At 44.0% G+C, this 23,751-nt stretch overlaps 1 protein-coding gene across 2 annotated transcripts in view; it reads left to right on the top strand.

The window, feature by feature from the left end:
* Positions 1-1,943: 1,943 nt before the first annotated feature.
* Positions 1,944-23,751, top strand: part of pcdh1b (protocadherin 1b) — a 253,378-nt gene continuing 231,570 nt past the window's right edge. For both annotated transcript variants that reach the window (XM_084085830.1, XM_084085831.1), the window contains exons 1-3: positions 1,944-2,667; positions 17,721-18,551; positions 21,019-23,208. In XM_084085830.1, the coding sequence (XP_083941956.1) occupies positions 17,721-18,551; positions 21,019-23,208 (3,021 nt within the window). In that variant the 5' untranslated portion in view covers positions 1,944-2,667. The remainder of the gene's footprint in view (positions 2,668-17,720; positions 18,552-21,018; positions 23,209-23,751) is intronic.

The raw sequence follows: 23,751 nt of genomic DNA on the forward strand, positions 1-23,751 counted from the left end.
TAGAATAAATGTAGGCTTTGGAAAATGGTCTGAAATAATGCAACGTATATGATTTGAACATGCACGGAGGGTAGACTACATCATTATCAGACCTAAATGTACTCTTCAACAACTTATACTTATTGTTTATACCCAAAATGATCACAGGTCACACTATCCACAGGTTTGTATCAACTGCAATTGTAGAAATATTAGACCTCAATGATACATTGGCTATGTCTTTCTAAAATGTAAAACAAGATAGAATAAATGTAGGCCAATGCTTTGGGAAATAATGTAAAGTATACATGATTTGAACGTGCACGTTATGTAAGTTAATGTGATTGCTTTCTTTTGTAAAATTGTCATTAAAATGTTATACGTATTTGGCCCCCGTTTATACAATAAATGTAGCCTACATAAGAAATAAAATATAAAATGCACCTGTACCACCTCTTCCAAGTTTGGAAACAATCCAGAAAGAGTTGATTTTTAGATTATTATTATTTTTTGGGGGGTCTCAAATTAACATGAGCATGAAATTAATGTCAAGCTTTTATTTGTAAACTTAAATCACATGTTCATTCTTTAATCAAAGTTCAATGATTCGTTAAAACTAAACGTCACCATGAGCGACAATATAAATCACTCTCTAAATTACTCTATTTTAGGAAAAACTGCTTCATCTGTCTGTCAGCTAAGGGGGTCCTTGGCCTGAAAAACGTTGCTGTAGGGCCAAGTCGGCCAACAAACTACACCTGAGTGAGCTCCAATCGTCAGATAATAGCCTACACGTTCCACTTTAGTCCTGCAGGTGGCGCTAAAAGCATGAGAGAGCAGCGTTCTCTGCCGAGGAGAAGGAGCCTCTCTCAGCTCCTTTACTTCTCTCTCTCACGCTCAGACCAGAGCCAGTGTTGCCATGTCTGCTTATTATAAGCAACTTTGGGCTTGTTTTTCTGTAGAGTTGCTTAAATATTGGTTAGTTGCGTGTTGCGTTTTTTTGGGGCTTTTTTCTAAAGTGTTGCTTATTTAGGCTTGTTTCACATTTTTGTTTTATTATTATTTAAACCAGTTCTCAAATATTTTCATGAAAATATTTTGTTTTGTGCCAGGGGGCATTTGTGTTGTTGAATATTTCAAAAAAAAAATCCAAATATTCCACAATTTATTGCAAGAGTTATGGAAAATAGACGATGTATATAGGTTTAAATTGTTTAAAGGTTTACTTTAAAGTGTTAAAATGTAAATCGTTTCTTTTGGGCTTGTTTATTTTGGTTGCTTGTTTCTCTCTCAAGACCTGGCAACATTGTGTGAGAGCGCTTTTATTTGGTCCCTGCCTTCAGAACAAACCTGCTAGTGTGACAAACTCATACATTCTCCAGATAAAGCAGTTGAATTACCTGGCTATACATCCATCATCAACAACAACAACAACAACTGTTTCTAGACATGCTATACATTCATAGGCTATAGGCTATTAAAAGAGAGAGAGAGAGAGAGAGAGAGAGAGAGAGAGAGAGAGAGAGAGAGAGAGAGAGAGAGAGAGAGAGAGAGAGAGAGTTTATAAAACACGCAGGCAAGTTAATGTGATTGCTGTCTTTTTTGTAAAATGATGCTATTAAAAGAATTATTGGCTGTATGTTATGTAGCCTATGTAAACAGTAAAACTTTTTTTTTATCCACATGCAGAGCCAGAGCTGTGTTGCCTATTCGCTCCGCCTACTTGCTATATTGATTGATTGATTGATTGATTGATTGATTGGATACTTTATTTAACAGTTTATGAAAATAAAAATAAATTCACATGCAGAGACCGAGCTGTGTTGCCTATTCGCCCCGCCCACTTGCTATAGTCTATCTATGGGCTGTAGGACTGTATACAGAGGGGGGGGGGGGGGGGGGGCGAGAGAAACTGAGAGAGGGAGGGTGAGAGAGGCTTGGATCGGGTGAGAGAAGGCGAGAGAGAAGAGCGCAATCGTTTGGAATCACTCCACTCTCTCTCTCATACATACACACACACACGCACACACACCATACAGCCGCATGAAGTGAGCCGTGGAGCGGACCCGAGGCTGACAGAGTTTGTGGCAACCATAAGACTGCTGAGGAGGGTGACTGTCTGTCAGGGGACCACATCGCTGGCAACTAAATGGACATATAGGTTCTTCTATGTTGGTGATTTTAGCCGTTATCTCCATCGCCTCCTACACATTATTCCACTCCTGAGTCTTCTGCCGGAGGATGAGGATGATGCGGTTGGTGGTAGTGGAGAATCAGCCTATAGATACGATGCTGTGAGACCCGGTCCGGTCCGGACGGGAGTCCCTCCACTGGGTCCTCGAGAGGACAATCCTTTAATGCCACTGCTCTCTGATCAACGAAATATTTAAACTTGACTCGCCGGAGAAAAAAAAAAGAATATTCAAGCTTATTGAAATCCAAACAGCGCCGTGGGAGGATTTGAAGGAATAATTATCATCACTGGCTGTCCAAGTGGATTGTTTCATTTGCCTTTTAATACGGGGAGAGCGCTTTTATTTTGTCATTGTGGATTTTTAACTGTGGAGCCGTTTATTGGAAAGGCTGAAGTGGATCCGTGCGGGAGCGGAGGAGAGAGATCGAAGCTTGTTGTGGCCCGGCTGGAGCGTTCAGATCTGGGATCTACTGAGCCGTTATCACCCGTCGAAGGTACAAAACTTCCATGTCACGACTCGCAGCGCACAGCCTTGTTCCTTTTATCGACCCCCGGCGCGCACAGACATATGGCTGAAATGTGATAGCATATCAAATGGGGCTTTGATGAAATTGTTATATATCTGCTTTCACTCCTTTAATTTCAGTCAGGATGACTGAAATGAAAGGAGTAAAAGCAGATATATAGCAATTTCATGATCCCACAAGCCATACTGGTTGGTTGCTTAATTTCAAACCAGTCTCTTGGGTATGATCAACGTTTTACGCACAGGAGTAGGCTACAAAATGTAAAAAAAAATGTATATACAAAATATTTCGAACGTGTTTCGACTGTTCTATCCTACCTTAAACACAATTGAGGGTAAATATACCTGTAAAAGCAATACTAGTAGTATTCCGGTGGCGATGGGATAAACACTTGTTGGCGATGGCTAGGGCCACCATAAGGTGTGCGCCCGTTTCTATTCAGTTGATGATCTTTGCACTGATGGCTACCGATGTTCGATGTTTTGCCTTACACCAACGGTATTGATCTCGGAATGAGGGACGGAGCACTTACCCTCTGTCCACCCTCGGAATTACCTTACCATATCTGTCATAAATTACACCGCTTTCCCCCGCGGCAGCTCAATGCGCGTTTCCCCCACTCCAAATAGCCTGAGCACGTCTCGCTTTATGGGTTTTAAGGAGTGCGCAGTCCATATATTGAGGCATATGAAATGACACTCCAGTCCAAATGTATTCGTTTGAATGGGAATTTAGGCTGTGGGATTTTCAATGTCATCAATACTTAGTAGAGACGTCAGGCAGAACTAATCGCTCATTTCAACGCACACTTAAAGCAACAATACAATAATAGTCCATTAATATCAACAACAAAAAAACATCATGTGACATAATTATGTCCCGAGGTCAGTTATTGGCACCTGTGGCTGCCGTCTTTCGATCAACGAAACGAAAATGTGTATGGCTTCATATTCCTATTTAGGGTTTTAGTCAAATTCATTCACTGTTTGAACAGTTGGGAGAGATAATAAGTAGGCTAAAGGGTATTTGACAGTGTAGGCTAGTGTCGTGGGTTGTCAACTTGTCATTCAGCAGGGAATCCGGTTGTACTGGTCTCACCCGTTCGATCTGCTGTTTGTTGGTCTCTGGTTGCAGAGAACCTGCTATTCAGGCTGAGGAGAGAGAGAGAGAGGGGGGGGGAAGGGAGCATTTATATTCACAGAGCATCTACCTTTACCGTGTTCGATAGTAAGAAAGGCTGAATGTGTGCCATTAAGCTGCACTGATAGTAGCTACGAGGTGCGGTGCGGAGACCCCCGTCAGACCCGCTCATCCGTCTTTCGGGGTTCTCTTAAAAAGGGGGAGGGGGGGGGGTCGTATTTAATAGGCTAATTTCTTGTCTATGGTGCTATATTTAAAAATGAGCGATTATGCATGCGCCTGTTTGCTCAAATAACACACAATTAAGTCATAACTGCCACTACACTGTAGTAGCTCTCCAATTTATATACCTGGAGGCATTCAGTAAAATCACCTGTAAAAGGTTTAAAATACATTGGTGGGGGGAGAGTTACATTTATATCACATTTGATTAGGCTATTAGTAGCCTACTATATCAAAATCACAGGGTGAAAAATAAGGGTAGGCTATGAAAGTTTTTATTTGTTGTCTAAATGATAGGTTATTAGCTTTGGAGTGATTTTCTCAAATCTAAATTGGCCCAATCAGAAGCAGGTGCGTGTTCTCCACCTCACATGTCCAACAATCAGTCAAGCGGCCAGCACACCGACTAAAGGACTAAAGTCTGGGTAAGTTCAGTTGCGTAGCCTAGTATAACTTGCAACTCTTGTTAAATGCGTGTATAGAGATCAATTAATAACGTTTAGTAACTGGTGGGGGGGAACAATCGTGTCTGTTCAGTTAGGCTCGTATTTTGAACGACTGAGGCGAGCTCAAGTCGCCAATCTCGCAATGCATGTAGACAAGCAGTGGTTGTCAAACTTTTTCATAAGGACCCCCAAATTGATATATTTGGCTGCGAACCCCCATCTGAAAATGTTTTGTGCCAGGAACCCCCAGAAGCAAAGATTTGATTTAAAAATGTTTGCTTTAAAATATATATTTACAAAGATTTTAACTTTTTTGTACAATTCTTCTGAAATGGCAGATCTACAAGCTCATCGTTTTTGAATAGCCAAAGTACAAAATATGGCTAAAGTGGTTAAAATGGTATATTAACACATGTATACATTTAATCCCACAGTGGGAACAGGTTGTAGATTGATTGTTTATTTCACAACACTGCCTTCTCAAAGTGCATTTTCATACCACTGTGTTGATCGACACGGCAGGCCGCTGGCTTCATTAGAAAGCATATCCGTTGAATTTGGCCAGATAAAACACAAACGTCACGGTCAGCTCTCAGCGTTACAGTGCGGATTATGCCAGCTTTGGGAATGCATACCCAGGGAAACGCAGTTTAAAAAGCAGAGAATTTAGCAATGTTTGGGATGTTCTGCACATTTTCTGCGTAAAATGGTACATCTGAGGGAGCAGTGTCGTTAATACTGTCCTTAACATTGTGGAAGGAGTTGAAATAGCTTTTTATATGATTGAAGTTGTCTGGCTCAGTGGTTCTCAACCTGTGGGCTGGGAACCCCAGGGGGTCCCCCACATGATTTCTTGGGGGGGGGGTCCCCAGATGATAGTGAAGTGACAATTTAAGGACTTAAGAGCTTTTGAATACCTTGAAAAAAGGTCAAACATTGGCCACATTGTCAAATAATATAAGAAAGAGGAAACATCAGCTATTTTCACAATATTTATCTGGGGGGTCCCCAGTTCAAATATGATTATTTTGGGGGTTCCCGGCCTGAAAAGGGTGAGAACCACTGGTCTAACACTCTTTGCACTGCCGTTTTCCTTTGCTTTCAGGGGGGGAAAGTGTCGATACTTGTCGTTTCACGGCCTGATTTGACTTTAAGTTCAGCCATAGCGACAGGCAGGGTATGGAATGTCGCTTCAATTTGATGCATTGTGACCACCAGAACATTCAGAAGCCACAGAGAGTAAAGGATTTCATTGCATTATTCAGCCTCTGTGTCACACAGGCTCATTCATGTATTCATCCCGAACAGAACAGACATGCCCCTTTTTTACACCCACACATTGTATTTATTTAATGGGGAAATGCAGGATCACTATGCTTATTAGCCTTTGTTGCAGACCAATGAGGGGAGAAACAAATACAACTGGTTGCTGCATAAGTTTGTCATCATCATCCAATGCAGTGGCTTCCCACTCTTATGGGAGCAAGCCGGGGGATATACCCAAGCAAAGGGTTATAAAGAATTCAATAAATGCCAATAAAAGGGAGAACAAGAAGGAGCAACCATTACTCAGCAAAATACCATCCACAAACAATAAACTACAGGACAGAGGTAAAACTGGGACATGAGGTTTGACAATTGATTCACGGCAACATCTGTAATAAATCTGTTTAAAAGTGGATTTATTATTAGAACATGAGGCTTGATAGATAAAGGTCTGATCTTTTAATACAGACAGCAAGCAAGTCCCATCTGTCATCCGCTGGTGGGGTGTGTTCGTGTGTGCTGGGGTAATCCCTATTTGTCATTATTGGATATTTTGCTCAATTTAAGGCAAGGGTCTGTAGTGTAAAGTACAGAATTTTGGGTTGGGTTGGGGGGGGCGACGGGGGGCGACACCATCACTGAGACTAGTCTGTTCATGTCGATATGCTTCGGATAGACAGCTCTGTGCTCTTATCTCAGCATTAGCGTTTCGAAGGAAAGTGTTGGGGTGCAACTTCTCCACCTACTGGTGGCGTGGTTGATTTGACCATATCGGAGTGGGTGGGGATGCGCGCTGGGCTAGTGAGTATTGCTGCTGTGTGATGGCCGTGTTTTTCACCTACATATGACATGAAGAAGCTTATTTCCCCAATAACACACCCACTACCGTCAGCCCCTCCGTTCCTCTCATTGCCATGACAAATCTCTGCACAGAAAGATGCTCGCCGTAACAGTGCATGGGATAGATGCTTAACATCAGACTCAGTATTGGTTTAACTGCAGAATCACATGTTGAACTGCTGTGTCATTACAACAATACTATAGATGCCCATCTACATATCTACTAACCTACCTGCTCAGTAACTGATAATCGGAGCCCGTTCTGTGTTGTTGCTACTAGTGCAAACAGTGGTCAGTCGCGCAGTGAGCAAGCTACATATTTTACCATGTAGATGATAATTTAACTACTTAAACCCTGATGTCCCTATTTTAGGCATGTCATTATAGGCAAACGGTTTGAATTTCTTGGGAGAATTATTTGAAATGCACCACGTGAGCTTGTAGATCAGTTATTTTTTTACATGGGGTTTATACTCCAAGTTACACTAACACTAGATTTTAGTGTGTAGAATTGCCTCGCATCACTTAACTGTTGACCACTTTTTACTCTAGTGTGTGATTGGCAGCTTACTATTCCCTGTGACCAGCATAATAGCCCCTTCCTCGTCACTGTATTCGTGTGTTGAGGTACGTGACGGACAGATAATCCATGCAGTGTGACCTCATATCCAGCCGATAGGATTGGCTCCTGTATTATGAACTGCAAGACGCGTTAGTCACCTGCACTTCGGCGTAAAACCCTGTGTTTTTTTTTTTTTTTTGTAATTAAAGTATTTATTCTTTTTCCAACAAATAAACATGACAAAACATAACAGACAAAACCAACAACACAACAGTACAGACAATAATAAAAAATAATGATAAAATAAATAAAAAATAAATACACATAAAAACAAACAACAACATAAATTAAATACAACAACTTCCTAACACAGGCAGTCATAACACAACTAGGCTAAGCGGACAACACCCCCTACCTCCCCTTTGTGATTTTTGATTACACATCAATTGCGATCTGTTTCAACATATGATCAATGCAGCAAACCTTTTATGTACAAAAAGAAGTAGTCCCACACTAGATGAAACTTCCCTTTAACATTATTTTTTCTGGCAATCAAGTATTCATAAGAAGCGGTCTCAGTCATAAGTTGGGTCCACTCTGCCAGCCCTGGTGTACGCGTAAAACCCTGTGTTAAGATATTTGCTGTGTAATTCTGACCCGCCATGTCAAATGCCTGGGTGGTAGTAGACTACCGGTATGTTGGGTGCCAGAGTGATTGAGCAGTTAATGGTTTGAGAGACTTCCCTGTAGCTGGATGGTCACAGGTTCTGCCTTTGCGAGCATGTTTGTGTTGTGTCCTTGTTGAGTGAGATGCTGAACTCTTTGAAGTCTTTGTGTGTATATATTTATACATACATATACATTTATACATCATATTTATATACAAATGTGCACCCACATTTTAACTCCAGAGAAGGGTCATGGGTCATTTTGTCCTATGGGTTGGCCCTAGCTGTGCTACTACTGGACTTTTGTGTCAGACCCCCCTACTCTCTCTCTCTCTCTCTCACTCACACACACACACACACACACACACACACACACACACACACACACACACACACACACACACACACACACACACACACACACACACACACACACACACACACACACACACACACACACACACACACACACACACACACACACACACACACACACACACACCTACATGCATGCAACCACTTTTGTGTGCCGCATGCTCTGCGGCACACAAAGGCACATGACACATACACATACATGTTCTGGCTCTTACAACATGCCCATGTTTTGTCCCTGGCTGGCAGACAGACACCGGCAACAGTTTGCTGGTGAGGGGGGTAGGGGGGTGTGTGTGTGCGGGGGGGGGGGGGGGGATTGTTAATCTGGCCCAAACAATTGCTCTGAATGAAATCATTAAAATAATCCCCTTTGTGCAGTGGGGCTAGGGGACCACCCATCCTGCACGCAGCCATGGAGAAGAGCAACCAGAGCACTACACACACACGCATGCATGCACGCACACACTTGTGTGTATATATATATATACACACACACACACACACACACACACACACACACACACACACACACACACACACACACACACACACACACACACACACACACACACACACACACACACACACACAGTGGTTGGATTGAGGGGAAATGGAGAATAGAACTGATTGTCCCTGACAAAAGGGCTGGCAGGACTCTGGCTGGCCAGGGGTTGGCGACTGTCTGGCTCTGTAACCCTGCTCACCTCCATTCCTCTTCTTAATCCTCTCCTCTCCTTGAGTCTCTATAACCTTTCCCTATAAAGTCAGCAGTCATGACTACTTTTTTTTGTCTTCTGAGATGAGGAGCTCTTCTTGAATGTATATCCTGTGTGCACGCAGACAAACATACTCCTGCCCAATTGTATCTGAGCAATGTGCAATTGTAGGAGAGTGGCATAGAGTGCCACTCTCACATATGGGGTCCGCTGTTATTTTTAGCAGATTAAACTGGCTTTGATTCTGGAACAGATGAAAATGGATTGTAATTGTTACTGTGGCTTATATAAGCTCTGAACCGGGAACAGTCAGACGAGCTAAGGCATGAAGCCATGTTGCGAGCTGGTCTAGTGTGCCTTTGTAGAGCATTGCTATTGTATAGCCTTTTGTATGTGGGGAATGCAAGTTAAAATGCAGTTTTTAGTTGTGAAATAATATTGCTATTCATTGTGCTCTTGCACGCATACACGCACATGCAAGGTTTGCGGTTACGCTTTTATGCATATTATTTTTTTCAGCTAAGCAGAATAACCTGTGTGGGTGGAATTGTCAAGTCTTCATCAGTATTGTTGCCGGAGAAGCTGCAATCAGAACAGCGGCATAGAGTCAATATGCCGCTGTTTTATTTGTATGTCTTTGAGATGTGAGAACAATCGGTTACTGGCTTGGCCCAGGATCCGTCCAGCAGCTAAAAGGCCTCTCACTGCTCGTCCTGCCGGTCACAAAGGTTAAAGACTAACTAGGGACAGACGCTGTCCTCCACTCTCCCGCTCACCTTTCCTTTTCCTCCTCCTTTCATTATTCTACTTCTCTCCCATCTCCTTATCTCTTTATTATTCTGTTGTGCCGCCACACACACCAACATTCTGCTGGCTCACAGGAACTAGCTTATGCTTCTTAACCTCCATAAATGTCACACTGTAATTTGACTCCTGCATCACTGTGTGCCTTTAGCCCATTCCGACGATGGGCCTGACTGAAGTGCTGACTTGATATACAAACAGCGTGCTGCAGTTGTCATGACGCACCATTTCCATGGAGAGCGATTTGTTAGCCAGTGTCATGCTGTTTTGTTATGCAAGTGTTACTTAGCTCTTGCACCCATGACCACCTCAGGCCTGTTTTACCTCAAATTGAAGTCTTTCAGACAGTGCAGCACGGTGTAGGCCAGAAATTGTAATTTGAATGATTAGCCACCCACTCTATTGCTCGTTAGCCAGTTTGTTCAATTGAGTCTGTGTGGGACAGGCTTAGTTTAGTATTAGTTTAACATAATGGTGACAAAACATTTAAATGAAGTGCTAACAAACAGAAATGAAATGTGAAAATGAAATGAGTATGTCTAATAGATGGATATTTAAAACGGTCAGCATCATTACTTGGAGGGCTGGTGTTAAGTGTGTGCCAAGCTGTGCTCCGATGCAATTTTCCCAGAATCTTCTGCGGAGGCAGTGAGGTAAAGCCAGATGAGAGAGGTTACTACGCAGCCAGTGAAATGAAAGCTAGGTGGTATATTTAATTATAACCGTATATATAAGGTTTTGCAATGGCCATTAATTTCTTCAGTTTTGCAAATAATCCAGATGTGAGAGAGAGAAAATTAAGGAAAGATGTATGGGGGAGAAAAATAGGGAGTGAGAGAAGTGAGGGTGGTGGTGGGGGTGGAAGAGACACCATATGAAACACAGTATGGGGATTTACACTGGGTTTTATGTGCAGGATTTGCTGTATAGGGAGGATTGTGCAGAGGACAAGATAGTTCAGGTGTAGAGCATATTAGGCAAGCTGCTGAAGAAGAGACACACACACACACACACACACACACACACACACACACACACACACACACACACACACACACACACACACACACACACACAGAACATCAGCCAGACACTGTCTCTTGGGCATAACTAGAGAAGCACAATTGGCAACACTTAGCACACTGCGTAACAGCTCTATTGGATTCTCTCTGTTGGGTTACTATTGTAAAATGTATCGGTTATAATGTTGCATCAATAGCAGAGAGAGAATGCAGTGTGTGAACATAGAGTTGGGTTGACTATACCAACAAAGGAAGCAAAGATCCAAGACATCAATTCTTCAAGGTTACAGCAGCTCATAAATACTTTACACCGCATGCGGTTTCCAGTGGGATCATCTGGGAGGGATGTCTCTCTCACTCTCACTCTGAGTTTCTCTCAGCTGACATCTTTGGAAACTTAAAATAATGGTGATAGTGAGGAGGTGTTAATTTGGTCACAGTAGAGCTTAAGCTTATTTATATTCCATCGTGCTAGGGTGTCGCTTGCCAAAAAGAACATAATCTATAAACTAAGATGCTATGTGGTGTAAGCTTGTACATTGTTCTTTTTGGCAAGCGACATCATTACTTCCCATCCCCCACTAAAGGTGACTGATGGGGGAGAAGGGCTACTAGACCTAGAGTATCTATCTGTTGATGGCCCATTGGCCTTGTTCATTGAATGGGTGGCAGCTTCTCTTTGTCTACATCTGGATGCTAGTTTTAGAGGATCTTATTTCCTCTTCTTTCCTCTGTGATAATTATCTTCCATCTTTCTTTAATCTCTAAAGTATATTCATTATTTCCCATGAGCGTGATCATTATGGTTAGCCCCATTGGGAATGGAAGTCCTAAAGAACATAAATTTAACAAAATAATGGAATGAAATGCAAATTTCAAGTCTACACGTGTTGTTTTTCATACATAGTGAAATGATTGGAATCCAATAGCTTAACTGAAAATGAAACAATCGACAATGCACTGTGTTGAGTGAGTTGATGCCATTTACTGTGATCTCGAACCTGTAAGTAACTCTGGACAAGAGTGCGAAATGCTGAAATTGTAACGTCAATGCCACAATGTCATGTTATGTCAAATACTGAATAATGTGAATCGCAGTCAACATTCTATACATGCTAGAGTCTAGCCATGCCAGATGGTCCAACTGTGGCACTTTTTTGCCATGCTTTATTCTCTGCTACCCAGAGTGTGGAAGCCTGACATACCCCAGCCACTTTGCCATGCTCTACGGCAGTGATTCCCAAACGGTGTGCTATGAGACAAGTTTAGCGTGTCTTGGGACTTTATCACAACCGTGCATTAATATTGCAATATATATATATATATATATATATATATATATATATATATATATATATATATATATATATATATATATATATATATATATATATATATATATATATATATATATATATATATATATATATATATATATATAAATAATATGAGTACTTTGTGCAAACACATTTCCCAATACAGAGGCAAATTCTTTACCCCAACTTCTTTTTAACCAATTTCAACCTGGCATCGCTATTTTGAGGGATTTGTTTTTTCACAAATAAAAACGAAAATATCCAGTCTACAAGCTCACAATGCATTATTTGTGAGCTTGTAGATCTGCTATTTCTGCTATGTATACAGCCTTGAGATTTTGACTTGCACATTGGTGTGCCTTGGGCACAAAGTTTTAAAGCTACTGCTACGCAACAAGGAATGGAATCCCAAATTGTGACAGCATAGTCCTATACGGTCTGCACAGACATTTTCACCAGGAATGAAATCCTGAACCACCTTTGAGTGCTCACAGGAATACAAGAAGTGCTCACAAGAATCCCAGTACTTTCTTAACCAAATTAAGTCTGTTTTGCCCACCCACCACACTTGCTCACATGCTTAGCCCTCCCACTCGTTGTTCCCTAACCTCCCTCCCCCATGTTCCTCTCTCTCAATTATTCAATCTCTCTCTCTCCATCTCTATCTCTTAAGACACTTAAAGAGGGCGATCTACCAAGCAGCTAGACACATTTTACTTTCTTTACGCCTCTAGTGTCTCGCTAACGCTGGCATCGTTAAGGCCGCCACCACCCTGATGAACATAACACACACTGCTTCATTTCCATGACAATGCCCTATCTCCTGGCCAGGACACACACACACACACACACACACACACACACACACACACACACACACACACACACACACACACACACACACACACACACACACACACACACACACACACACACACACACACACACACACACACACACACACACACACACACACACACACACTGCCCCAGCCCCCCTCTCCTAGTAGTATGTAAACAAAAACGAGAGAGTGCATAAGTCCCCTGGAAAGCCGAGCCCCAGCAGCTTGTTGTCTTTGCTTTTGTACATGTATGTGAACTATTGGCCTTACAAATACATGTTCGCGCAAACACACACACACACACACACACAACAAAACTTGCCGCCTGGTGAGAACGTTCCAGCGGAGTGTACGGAGTGTGGGAACGGACGTGCTGATCTAGCCTCCTGCTCCCTGGGGCTCTCAAGGCTCCCATGCTCTCCGAAAACCTCTGACCTATTACTCTGAGTGTGTATGAATGGAACCAAATGGACCTGTAAGAGTCCATTTGGTTCCATTCGTACGCTTTCAAAGTTCAATAACTCTGAGGATTTTACTGTGTATAGAGCAATCAATATGGGGCCTCCCAGGGATGAACACAAACGTTCATATGTAAATAATTGTCAGGACATGCAAACTAGCAACTAACACCCCTACAAAACGGAGAGACCTCTACCATATATCATACCAAATGCCAACTTTCGTATTTTAGTTAAATACATTTACATAACTCGATAATGTTGACTTTAATCACTGTGAGATTCTTTAATCACTGTGAGATTAATGTTGAGACTGGATCACATTTTTTCATGTCTTATTTCATCCCCAAAGCCTCAGAGTCACTGAAGTCACTTTAATCAGTAAAAACAACAAGACAAAATTCCTAACATATGTTACTCAGTAAAATCCATTTGTAACTCTGAGAGTTGTACAAATGGAATCAAAGGCACCCGTCAGGGTCCAGTCCATTTGGTTCTGTTTGTTAGTGGCAAGTTCTTGTTAAATTACAGCGACAATCCCTAGCTATTATGTCCTACCCGGGCTTTGCACTCATGCTCCCCATGCAACCACAGAAATTCCTACTGTTGGGTTGTAATGGAAAGCCGGTTTGGGTAGACAATTAATTGCAATTAATTGAAAATACGTAAAAGTAACTGTAAACTGTAATGCTGCTGCTGTTGCCTGGTGCAGCTATTTGTATGGCACGTTTTGTGTTCTGTATAGGTTTCTTAGTTATGTTGGCTGTATTTATGTTGTGGTGTTTGTTTTTAGAGGACCGCAATGGAAATAAGCCTTAGGGCTTTATTGTGTTTTTATCCTCAGTGACATTGAGTGTGTTGACATATGGAAGTACTGATGTACCCTTCCTTTTTATCACCAAATAAATTCAATTCAATCAATCAAACACTTAGACCTTCATGGAATACCTCGTAGTAGTGGTCCTATCCGACCACAACCACTGCAGTTGTGTTAGTTATATATTGTATTAACATAATCTACCATACAGTTTAATAAAACGTATACTTTATTCACTTAGTGACAGATTGCGGCTTTAACACTGTGCATTTCACTGTGTAGTGCGTAGGAATGTGTCTTGGTGACATTGGTGCAGAGGTCACAATGACAGCTTAAAGTTCCACCCTACGTGTAAAGACACCCGGAACAAGGAGAACAGGAGCTCACCTATTGGGAAAGCGATCAGCCATGCGATAGACCAGTTGGCCAGGGCCCATGTTAGTGGATCTTCTTGGGATGTTCTCACAGCGGCACCGAACAACGCAAACAGAGAAACACAGCGTCATTTATTGAACACGCTGAGCTCTGTTGTGACAGGCGACTCCAAAGTGGACCTGGCCAGACCTCAGTCGCAGTGTAATGACTGTCTGGGTTCTCTCCCATGTCTCCACAGGCGGTGGTGTGTGAGATGCCAGTTGTGTGTGTGTGTGTGTGTGTGTGTGTGTGTGTGTGTGTGTGTGTGTGTGTGTGTGTGTGTGTGTGTGTGTGTGTGTGTGTGTGTGTGTGTGTGTGTGTGTGTGTGTGTGTGTGTGTGTGTGTGTGTGTGTGTGTGTGTGTGTGTGTGTGTGTGTGTGTGTGTGTGTGTGTGTGTGTGTGTGTGTGTGTGTGTGTGTGTGTACGCACCGAGGCCCACAGAGGTGAATCTCTGGGCACAGAGCTCAACTATTTGGCACTTGTGAGGGGGGGGGGAAGTGAGAACCCCCACCCCCCCGCCACATTTTTTTTCTCCTTTGACATAGCACGCACACACAGCATGCACGGATTGCACGCGCACTCACGCTTGCGCACCACACATTCACGTGTGCTCTCTAATTAGTCTCATGCACGTCCGTTAGCAGTGGGGAGCAGAGGAGCTGTCACCGTGCACCCAGAATTAGACTGCATGCCGGAACCAGTGGCTCGGTTTCTCTCTTGTTCTATTTATCTCCCTCCACCTTCCTCTCGCTATTTTGCAGTCTACCTGCCTTTACTATTCTCTCTCGCCCCCCCCCCCCCCCCCCCCCACACACACGCACACACACTTTCTTGTCTTTTATTGTGCTCTTTCTCTCTAGTCTGCTCCACTACCGACTGCCTCTCTAATTCCCTCTGTTTCTTTCTACAAGCCTATTTGGAGATCCCTTCCTCAACCCCTTCTCTTCCTCTGTTTCTTTCATATGCACCCCTCTCTCTATCCTGGCTGTCTCCATCCTGGGCTGGCTCATTCTCTCTCTCTCGCTCCTCTGGTCATAGATTTCAGCTCTGTTCTGTATGAAGCTCATTAGTGTGGTGGTTTGTCACTGGTTTTATTAGCACTCAGCAGGCTGTGCGTTTGGAGTACCCCATATGTCAGAGTGTGTGTGTGTGTGTGTGTGTGTGTGTGTGTGTGTGTGTGTGAGAGAGGGAGAGAAAGAGACTTGAGTATGTGCGCTTGCTCACATACGTACACTCATCCAGACACAGGTGTGTGTGTGTGTGTGTGATATTTCTCAGCTCAGCTCCAGCATTGCTGTGAACAAACAATGGATACATGTCTCCTCTGGGTGCTCACTCATTTCACAATTCTTCTTTTCTTCCTCGTTGGTGTTTTTTTTCTTCATGTGACATTGTGGTAGCAGTGTCCCCCGCTGTGGGACAGGGTCTCACTGTCTCAGCCCCTGATCATCATTACCGATAGGGAACCACGAGAGAGAGGGAGAGAGAAAGAAAGGAATTAAATAAAGAAAGATGCAGAGGCCTAATTCCACAGATGTGAGATGTGCAATTAGCACAACGGGCAACATCAAAGTAGCATGACTCTGACCTTACTACATCAAAAGCAGAGAAAGGGGATTTTAATTATTTATTTTTTACTTCCTTCACTCGCAGCAGCTTTTCTCAGTGTGGCTCATGCAGGGATCGTTAATGCGACCCTGTAATATGGTGTGTGTTTGTTTGAGAGTCCTTGAGTTGAGGTATGCGTAGGAATAAGTACATGACATAGAAAGGTTCTTTCTTTCTCCCATCTCTTATCCCCCCCCCCCCTGCCTCTAATTAAAGAGACCTCTGTCTCAGACACCAGGGGAAGTAGCTGACTCAGAAAATAAATGCTGTTCACCTGCTCTTATCTTTTCAGATTTCAGAACACACACACAGTGTAGTCATCCTACACACATCCAAGCACATAACAATAACTCTAGTGAGAGCACCAATGTTGCAGTAGCTAGCATGAAACATGGAGGCACGTATAGGAAGCCAGAAAGCCTTATGTCCTTCTGTCTTCAACTGTTGAACCTGCTCCAAGTTCCGTACTGGAGAGGTAGGTTGGGGGTGGGGGGGGGGTAGTGAGAAACGAGAGAGAATGATGGGGGAAGTTGTAGGAGAGCAGGAGACATCCTTTCCAAAACAAGGACATAAAGAAACTCTGCAGATTAACCTCCGAGACCCGCCGTATTCCCCGTGTAGTGGCAGAGGGAGACTTTCGCAGAACACAAATCTACGTGCGAGATGAATCGCCACCAGGGGAAAAGGCAGAACGGGGAGAGAGCGGAGGAAGAGAAGTGGCTACAAACTACAAGAACAGATCAAAGCCCCAGCACTGAAATGGAGCCATAATTAATAAAGGACTGCCTGGGTTAAGAAACCAAAGCAAAGCGGCCTTGTTTAAATTAGCCTGTGTGGTAAAATTAGTCCTTGATTATGGCTTAGAGCGCTGGGCCAGATTTCATCAGCATAGAAAAACATGTTGGATTTGATTTGGCCTGATATTAAAATCTGTTTGCTGTCCATTTAAACAGAGGATTGGTTTGGTTTTAAAAGAGAACCAAAAAATGATTACACAATATTTGTTTACTTATGTAGAGACAATAGAATATGACACCCAGAAGTCATGCTTAAACAAATGGCTGCATGATAACCATGACATACATTTCTACATTCCTGGTTACATCCTACATCCAGAACTCATGTAGGGCCGATGTGTAGGTACAAGAGGAAGTTACATCACATCTTGTGTAACTGGTCCTTAGTGTATTTTAATAATCTTTAAATAAAGTACCTGGCAGAATGACAAGCTTGAGTCAATTCCTGTACATTAGACCTGGTATAAAAACCCTTTAGTCTGAGGTCTTCGACGAATAATTGTTTGCGACGTATTTAGAGCCCTGCCCAGATATAGGCCTGTATACAGGATATTACAATAATCAAAAAGAGAAAAGACTGCCGTCGTAAATCGCTTAGGAGACACACTCTCTTTAAAAGGTTTTTTGGCATTACCTTGACCCTGTATGAAAGATGAGTGGGCCTTTTGGTAATCAGCTTTTGTTTGTAATTTGATGTCTCCCATACAGATGCTGTGCCAGTCGGGTAGAGAGATGGCTCTGAGGTGGGAGGTGAGGCTGGTGCTGGCAGCCGTCCTGCTTGTTCTCTCTGGAGCTGCTCCCACCGACATCCTGTACCGAATCCCAGAGGAGCAGCCGCCCAACACCCTCATTGGCAGCCTGGCAGCAGACGAAGGTCTGCCTGACTCGGGCCACCTGTACAAGCTTGAGGTGGGCACGCCGTACCTCCGGGTGGATGGCAAGACGGGAGACATCTACACCACGGAGATCCCCATCGACCGCGAGACACTGAGGGACTGCCGCAACCTGTTTGAGGGTGACAAGTGCTTCCTGGAGTTTGAGGTGTCCATCACAGACATGATCAAGGGCCTCGGGACAGGCCCACGGTTGCTCGAGGGCCGCATCGAAGTGCAAGACATCAATGACAACACACCACAGTTCGCCTCTCCCATCCTCACCCTGTCCATCCCAGAGAATACCCACATCGGCGCGCTTTTCTCCATCCCCATGGCCAGTGACAAGGACTCTGGGACGAATGGTGTGAACGAGTACTTCCTGAACACGGGGCCTGATGCCAACCAGCTCTTCAGCCTGCAGGTCGCCGACGATTCAGGCGATAAACTGCCACAGCTCGTCGTCATGGGCAACCTGGACCGCGAAATGAAGGACTCCTACGACCTGAACATTCGCGTGGTGGATGGAGGCACTCCGCAGCGGGCCAGCAGTGCCCTGCTGAGGGTCACTGTAACCGATCAGAATGACAACGCACCAAAGTTTGAGCGCAGCCACTACGAGGCAGAGTTAGCAGAGAACAGTCCTATGGGACACTCTGTACTGCAGGTGCGACACATGTTCACACACACACACACACACACACACACACACACACACACGCACACACGCACACACGCACAGGCACATATGTACATACTGCACACACACACACACAATGCAGTAAAATATAACCTTGTCCTATTTACCACTATGTGCTATGGGACCTCTTTTCTTTTTAACCACATAAGCCTATTCTATATATATACGAAGTGCCCTTGAGCAAGACACTGAATCCCAGAACTGCTGGGAGAGTGGTGTACTATACTAGGCTCTGGTCTCTCTTGACATTCATGTGTGAAGGACATCTAAATTGACAACAATCAAATGATAACGATACCAATTTCCTATCTACTACTATGTATAGACACATATGTAAAATATAATGTTACAAACTTGTCGGTGGTTAGGGTTTCCCAGTATAGCTCTGTAGTCCACTAATTGGAAGCTGTTTAGACTGAGGAAGTGAGGGGACTAGTACCTCAAGAACACTCCAGCCTCCCACAGTGCATGACAAACACCCTTGTTTCATTAGGCAACTCATTTTCCCACCAGTCCCTGGGCACTGATCCAAAACAACGGGGGGGTTAAGGTTAAGGCAACACTGAGATTCAAATAATAATCTCCACTGTCAATTGATTTCCTTTCCTCCAGTGTCACTTTAAACACCAGACGTTACAAAACACAAGTGAATTATTGACAGGTTCCGAGAATTGCATATTGAATTCCTGAGCGCATGCACAGCCGCTGCTATGATTAGGTGAGCCATTGAGTTGGCAATGTTCCAGGGCCAATTTGAGGCAAGTGTCCAGGCATAAAATTGCTATAAATACTGTTAATCTCTCAGTCAACAAGTAGTCTGTGTGATGGAATAGTTTTCAAAGAGCGTGTCAATTGTCTTCTCCTCCATTTCTAATCTTCTGTATAGGAAGCAGATGCGTGCTAATGGTGAAAGAGAAACTGGTCTAGTTTGACAACATAAGCAGGTCACAAGTGTCAATCAAGTAGTCTATAGTCTGCCTTTAAAGTGTCACTATTCAAAATGCATGTTAAGTTAAATGAATTCTCCGTGTTTCAGAAATTGAATGAGTCACATTTAGAGCAATAAAACCAATAAGCTCCATGGATAATCTCATGACTCACTCAGATTAAGGCATGCCTGCCTCAAAGGAAGGACGGTCGTGCTTTACTGAGTGATATAGTGCTGTGGTGTGTGCGACAATGACTAAAGCCATAAAAAAACATATTCCTTTGGTGAATAGAGTTCTGACAGATTACAGCCTTTGCACAACATTCTTGAATTCATTCTTGAGTTGAATTCCTGTAATCTGAATGCATCATTTCTATGACCATGTCCACTTACACCACACCATTGACCACTATTTTAAGTTGAATCAGCCGCAACAATATCTGGAACATTTAAATTGCACATGAATATTTGACAAACATCCATCCATCCATTCCAGAGTCTCGTTCACAGGGGTAACTGTTCCAGCAGAGACTTCCAGACTTCCCTTTCCCGGGCCACATAATCCACTGAGTGCATGCACCAGCATGGAGATAAAACCCCCCGTATGGTCCTTAGTCTGCCGTGGCCTCCTCCCAGTGGGACGTGCCCGGGACTTTCCTAGAGAGACGCCCAGAAAGCGTCCCTACTAAATTCTCGAACCACTTTAGCTGGCTCTTTTCCACGTAAAGGAGCAGCGCCTCTACTCCCAATTCTCTCATGGGTGACTGACCACCCTATTGATACCCACTAACACATATTTATCCAAAATATATATGGAAATTGTGTTGAGTAAAACCTCTGACAAATGTGTAGGAATTTGGAAACTTATAATATCACAGCATGAAAAGACATGATGATACAGAGATGACTATAAGCGCTTCCTGATGGCTGAACTGCCTCAATAATTTGTATTGTTAGTAAAAAGCCAAATTTGGTCCTTCCTGTAAGCCAAAACTCACTGTCTCAAATGTCTGTCACTTCTGCTTCTTCCTAATGGGTTTAGAGGATCAAGTGCTTTAGATAATTAAAGGAACATTAACACTCACTCATCTGCCCATTAGATAGGCTACCAATGACCCATTTGACAATCGCATGTTTGTGTGGGTGTGTGCATTTAGATGCATTGCGTGTCACACATAGCAAGAATTTGCACATGAAAAATATTGCAAGTTTTAGTAACATTGGAAGTGTTTTTGAAATATAGTGAACATGAATAACAATTTTATTATAATTACATAATAATTTAGTTATTACATTACCTGTTAACCACTTGAACCCTAAAAAAATATCTACAAGCTCATAATGTGTTGCATCCTGACAAGTTGAGAGCTTGTAGATCGGTCTAAAATATCGATGGCAAGGTGAAAACACATTTAGAATATACAAATGTTTTTGTTTGTCATATCCAGAAACATGTTTCCCTGTGTGTAAAATAAAACTAAACATACAATTGTTCTGTACTTGCAGGTAAGAGCCAATGATGCAGACACCGGCACCAATGGAGAGATTGACTACAGCTTGCACCAGGCCTCTGAAACCGTCCAGAGGCTGCTCCGCATTGATCGCTCAACAGGCATCATCTACGTCAAGGGCTTGGTGGACCGTGAAGATGAAAGCTTCCTCAAATTCTTTGTTGTTGCCAAGGACCGTGGCCCTACCTCGAAGAGCTCCAAGGTTCTAGTGACTATCAATGTCAGGGACCAGAATGACAATGCGCCAGCCATCGAGATCCGTGGCATTGGCTTAGTTACACACCAGGATGGCGTGGCCAACATATCTGAGGACATGCCCATTGGCACGCCAGTGGCGCTGGTGCAGGTCTCAGATCGTGACGAGGGGGAGAATGCAGTAGTCACGTGTGTTGTCGCTCGCGATGTCCCATTTGAGCTGCGGCCTGCCAGCCCATCGGCAAACGACCGCAAGCGGAAGTACTTCCTGCAGACCACCACCCTGCTGGATTATGAGCGGGTGAAGGATTACCGGATTGAGATCGTCGCTGTAGATTCTGGCAACCCAGCTCTGTCCAGCACCAACTCTCTGAAAGTCCAAGTCACTGACATGAACGACAACACGCCTAGCTTTTCTCCAAATATGCTGGAGGTGGACTTTGCAGAGGGAAACCAACCAGGCGATAAGGTCCTGGATATTGTGGCCAGTGATGCAGACAGCGGCACCAATGCAGAACTTTTTTACAGCATCATTGAACCCTCGGCCACAAAGCTTTTCGAGATTGACTCTAACTCTGGGGAAGTGCGCGTGAAGAACCTCCTGGATCGTGAAGAAACGGAGCGCTATGAGTTCCATGTGGCCGCTGCTGACAAGGGAGTTCCCAGTAAGACGGGCACCGCCACAGTGGTGATCAATGTTCTGGACCGGAATGACAACGATCCAAAATTCATGTTGAGTGGCTACAGCTTTTCTGTCATTGAGAACATGGTTCCACTCAACCCTGTTGGTGTGGTTACCGTCACTGATGCTGATAAAGGCGAGAATGCCCGGGTTCGGCTTTTTGTTGAACCAGACAACGGCAAATTTGTTATCCAGAATGGTACCGGCACCATCCTCTCTAGCATCTCCTTTGACCGGGAGAAGGAGAGCACCTACACCTTCCGCCTCAAGGCTGTGGACTCCGGGGATCCGCCCAGGTCCTCCTACGTGGGTGTAACCATCAATGTTCTGGATGAGAACGACAATGCCCCATACGTCACCAAGCCGTCCAATTCCACCTACAAATTCCTGACACCTGTCGCTGCCCCTGAAACCCAGGTGGAGGTGGTGGAGGCAGAGGACATAGACTCAGGCCCCAATGCTGAGCTGGTCTACAGCATTACCGGTGGCAACCCTTACGATTTGTTCCACATCTCACCCAGCAGTGGGGAAATTACGCTGGCTCAGGAATTCACCCGCAAGCACAACGGCCTTCACCGCCTGGTGGTGAAGGTCACTGATAAAGGCAAACCACCTCGCCACACCACTGCCCTGGTCCACATCTTTGTCAATGACACAATCGGCAATGTCACGGCAATTGAGTCCCTGGTGGGCCACAGCCTCTACACCCCCTTGGACAGGGACATTGCTGGTGACCCCAACTACGCCCTAGCCCAGCGTAGCAACATCCTCTACGGCAGCCTAGCAGGTATCGCAGGGGTCATCTTGGTCATCGTAGTTGTCGTGGTCATCCGACATCGCCTGCAAAAAGATACCAAGAGTGGTTACCAGGCTGGGAAAAAGGAGAGCAAAGACTTGTATGCGCCCAAACAAGGGCCCAAAAATGGCAAGGGGAAGAAGAGCAAGAAGGGTAAAGCTCCCAAACCTGCCAAGCCTCTGGAGGAGGAGGATGAAGAGGCCAGCCTACAGAAAGGCCTAAAGTTCAACCTCATCAATGACAATGTCAATGACAGCCCCCGAATCCACCTCCCCCTGAATTACCCCCCAGGAAGCCCTGACCTCGGCAGACACTATCGTTCGAACTCCCCCCTGCCCTCCATCCAGCTGCAGCCTCAGTCCCCCTCCGCCTCCAAGAAGCACCAAGCTGTGCAGGACCTGCCCGCCACCAACACCTTTGTGGGCACCGGCGACAACAACTCGACAGGCTCAGACCAATATTCGGATTACAGCTACAAGGCCAACCCGCCGAAATACAGCAGCACCAAACAGGTAGGCGACTACTTTGTAAACACTGCAGGGTACGACAGGAACATCATGTGGACCAACAGGGTGTGGTAATCACCAGAGACTGATTGTTACACCAGATGTACCAAAGCTGCACTGATTCCTTTTTCTTCTTTTTACGGGGGTGTCACCATTCACAACCACAGGTTGGCCTTTCTCCATTTTAATTTTTCCACTTTGTTGATATTTCCTTTTTTAATTTCTTTTTACATTTTGTAATGACTTATCGCGAAATCACATGAAGGGTGTGCACAAATCTCTGTTTTATTTTATTTATGTTTAACCTTTTTGAGACTGGGTTGAATGAAGGAAGTTATGTTTTTTCATTTTTATGAAAGAAAAAAAAGGACACTTTTTCTTGGTTGAGTTTACCTTCTCGCATCTTTTTTAAGCCTGATTGTGAAGTGTAGAGCTGACTTGGGATTTATCTGCCTCCTAAGAACTTTTGTTTGAGTGTGACAAAGAACAAATGTGAATTCCTCAGACGTAATTATTGTATCTTGGCTACCTTTGGCTGGGAAAAGACTG

The sequence above is a fragment of the Gymnoscopelus microlampas genome (assembly GCF_963454915.1).
Source record: "Gymnoscopelus microlampas genome assembly, chromosome: 18".
In the NCBI taxonomy this organism is placed as follows: Eukaryota; Metazoa; Chordata; class Actinopteri; order Myctophiformes; family Myctophidae; genus Gymnoscopelus; species Gymnoscopelus microlampas.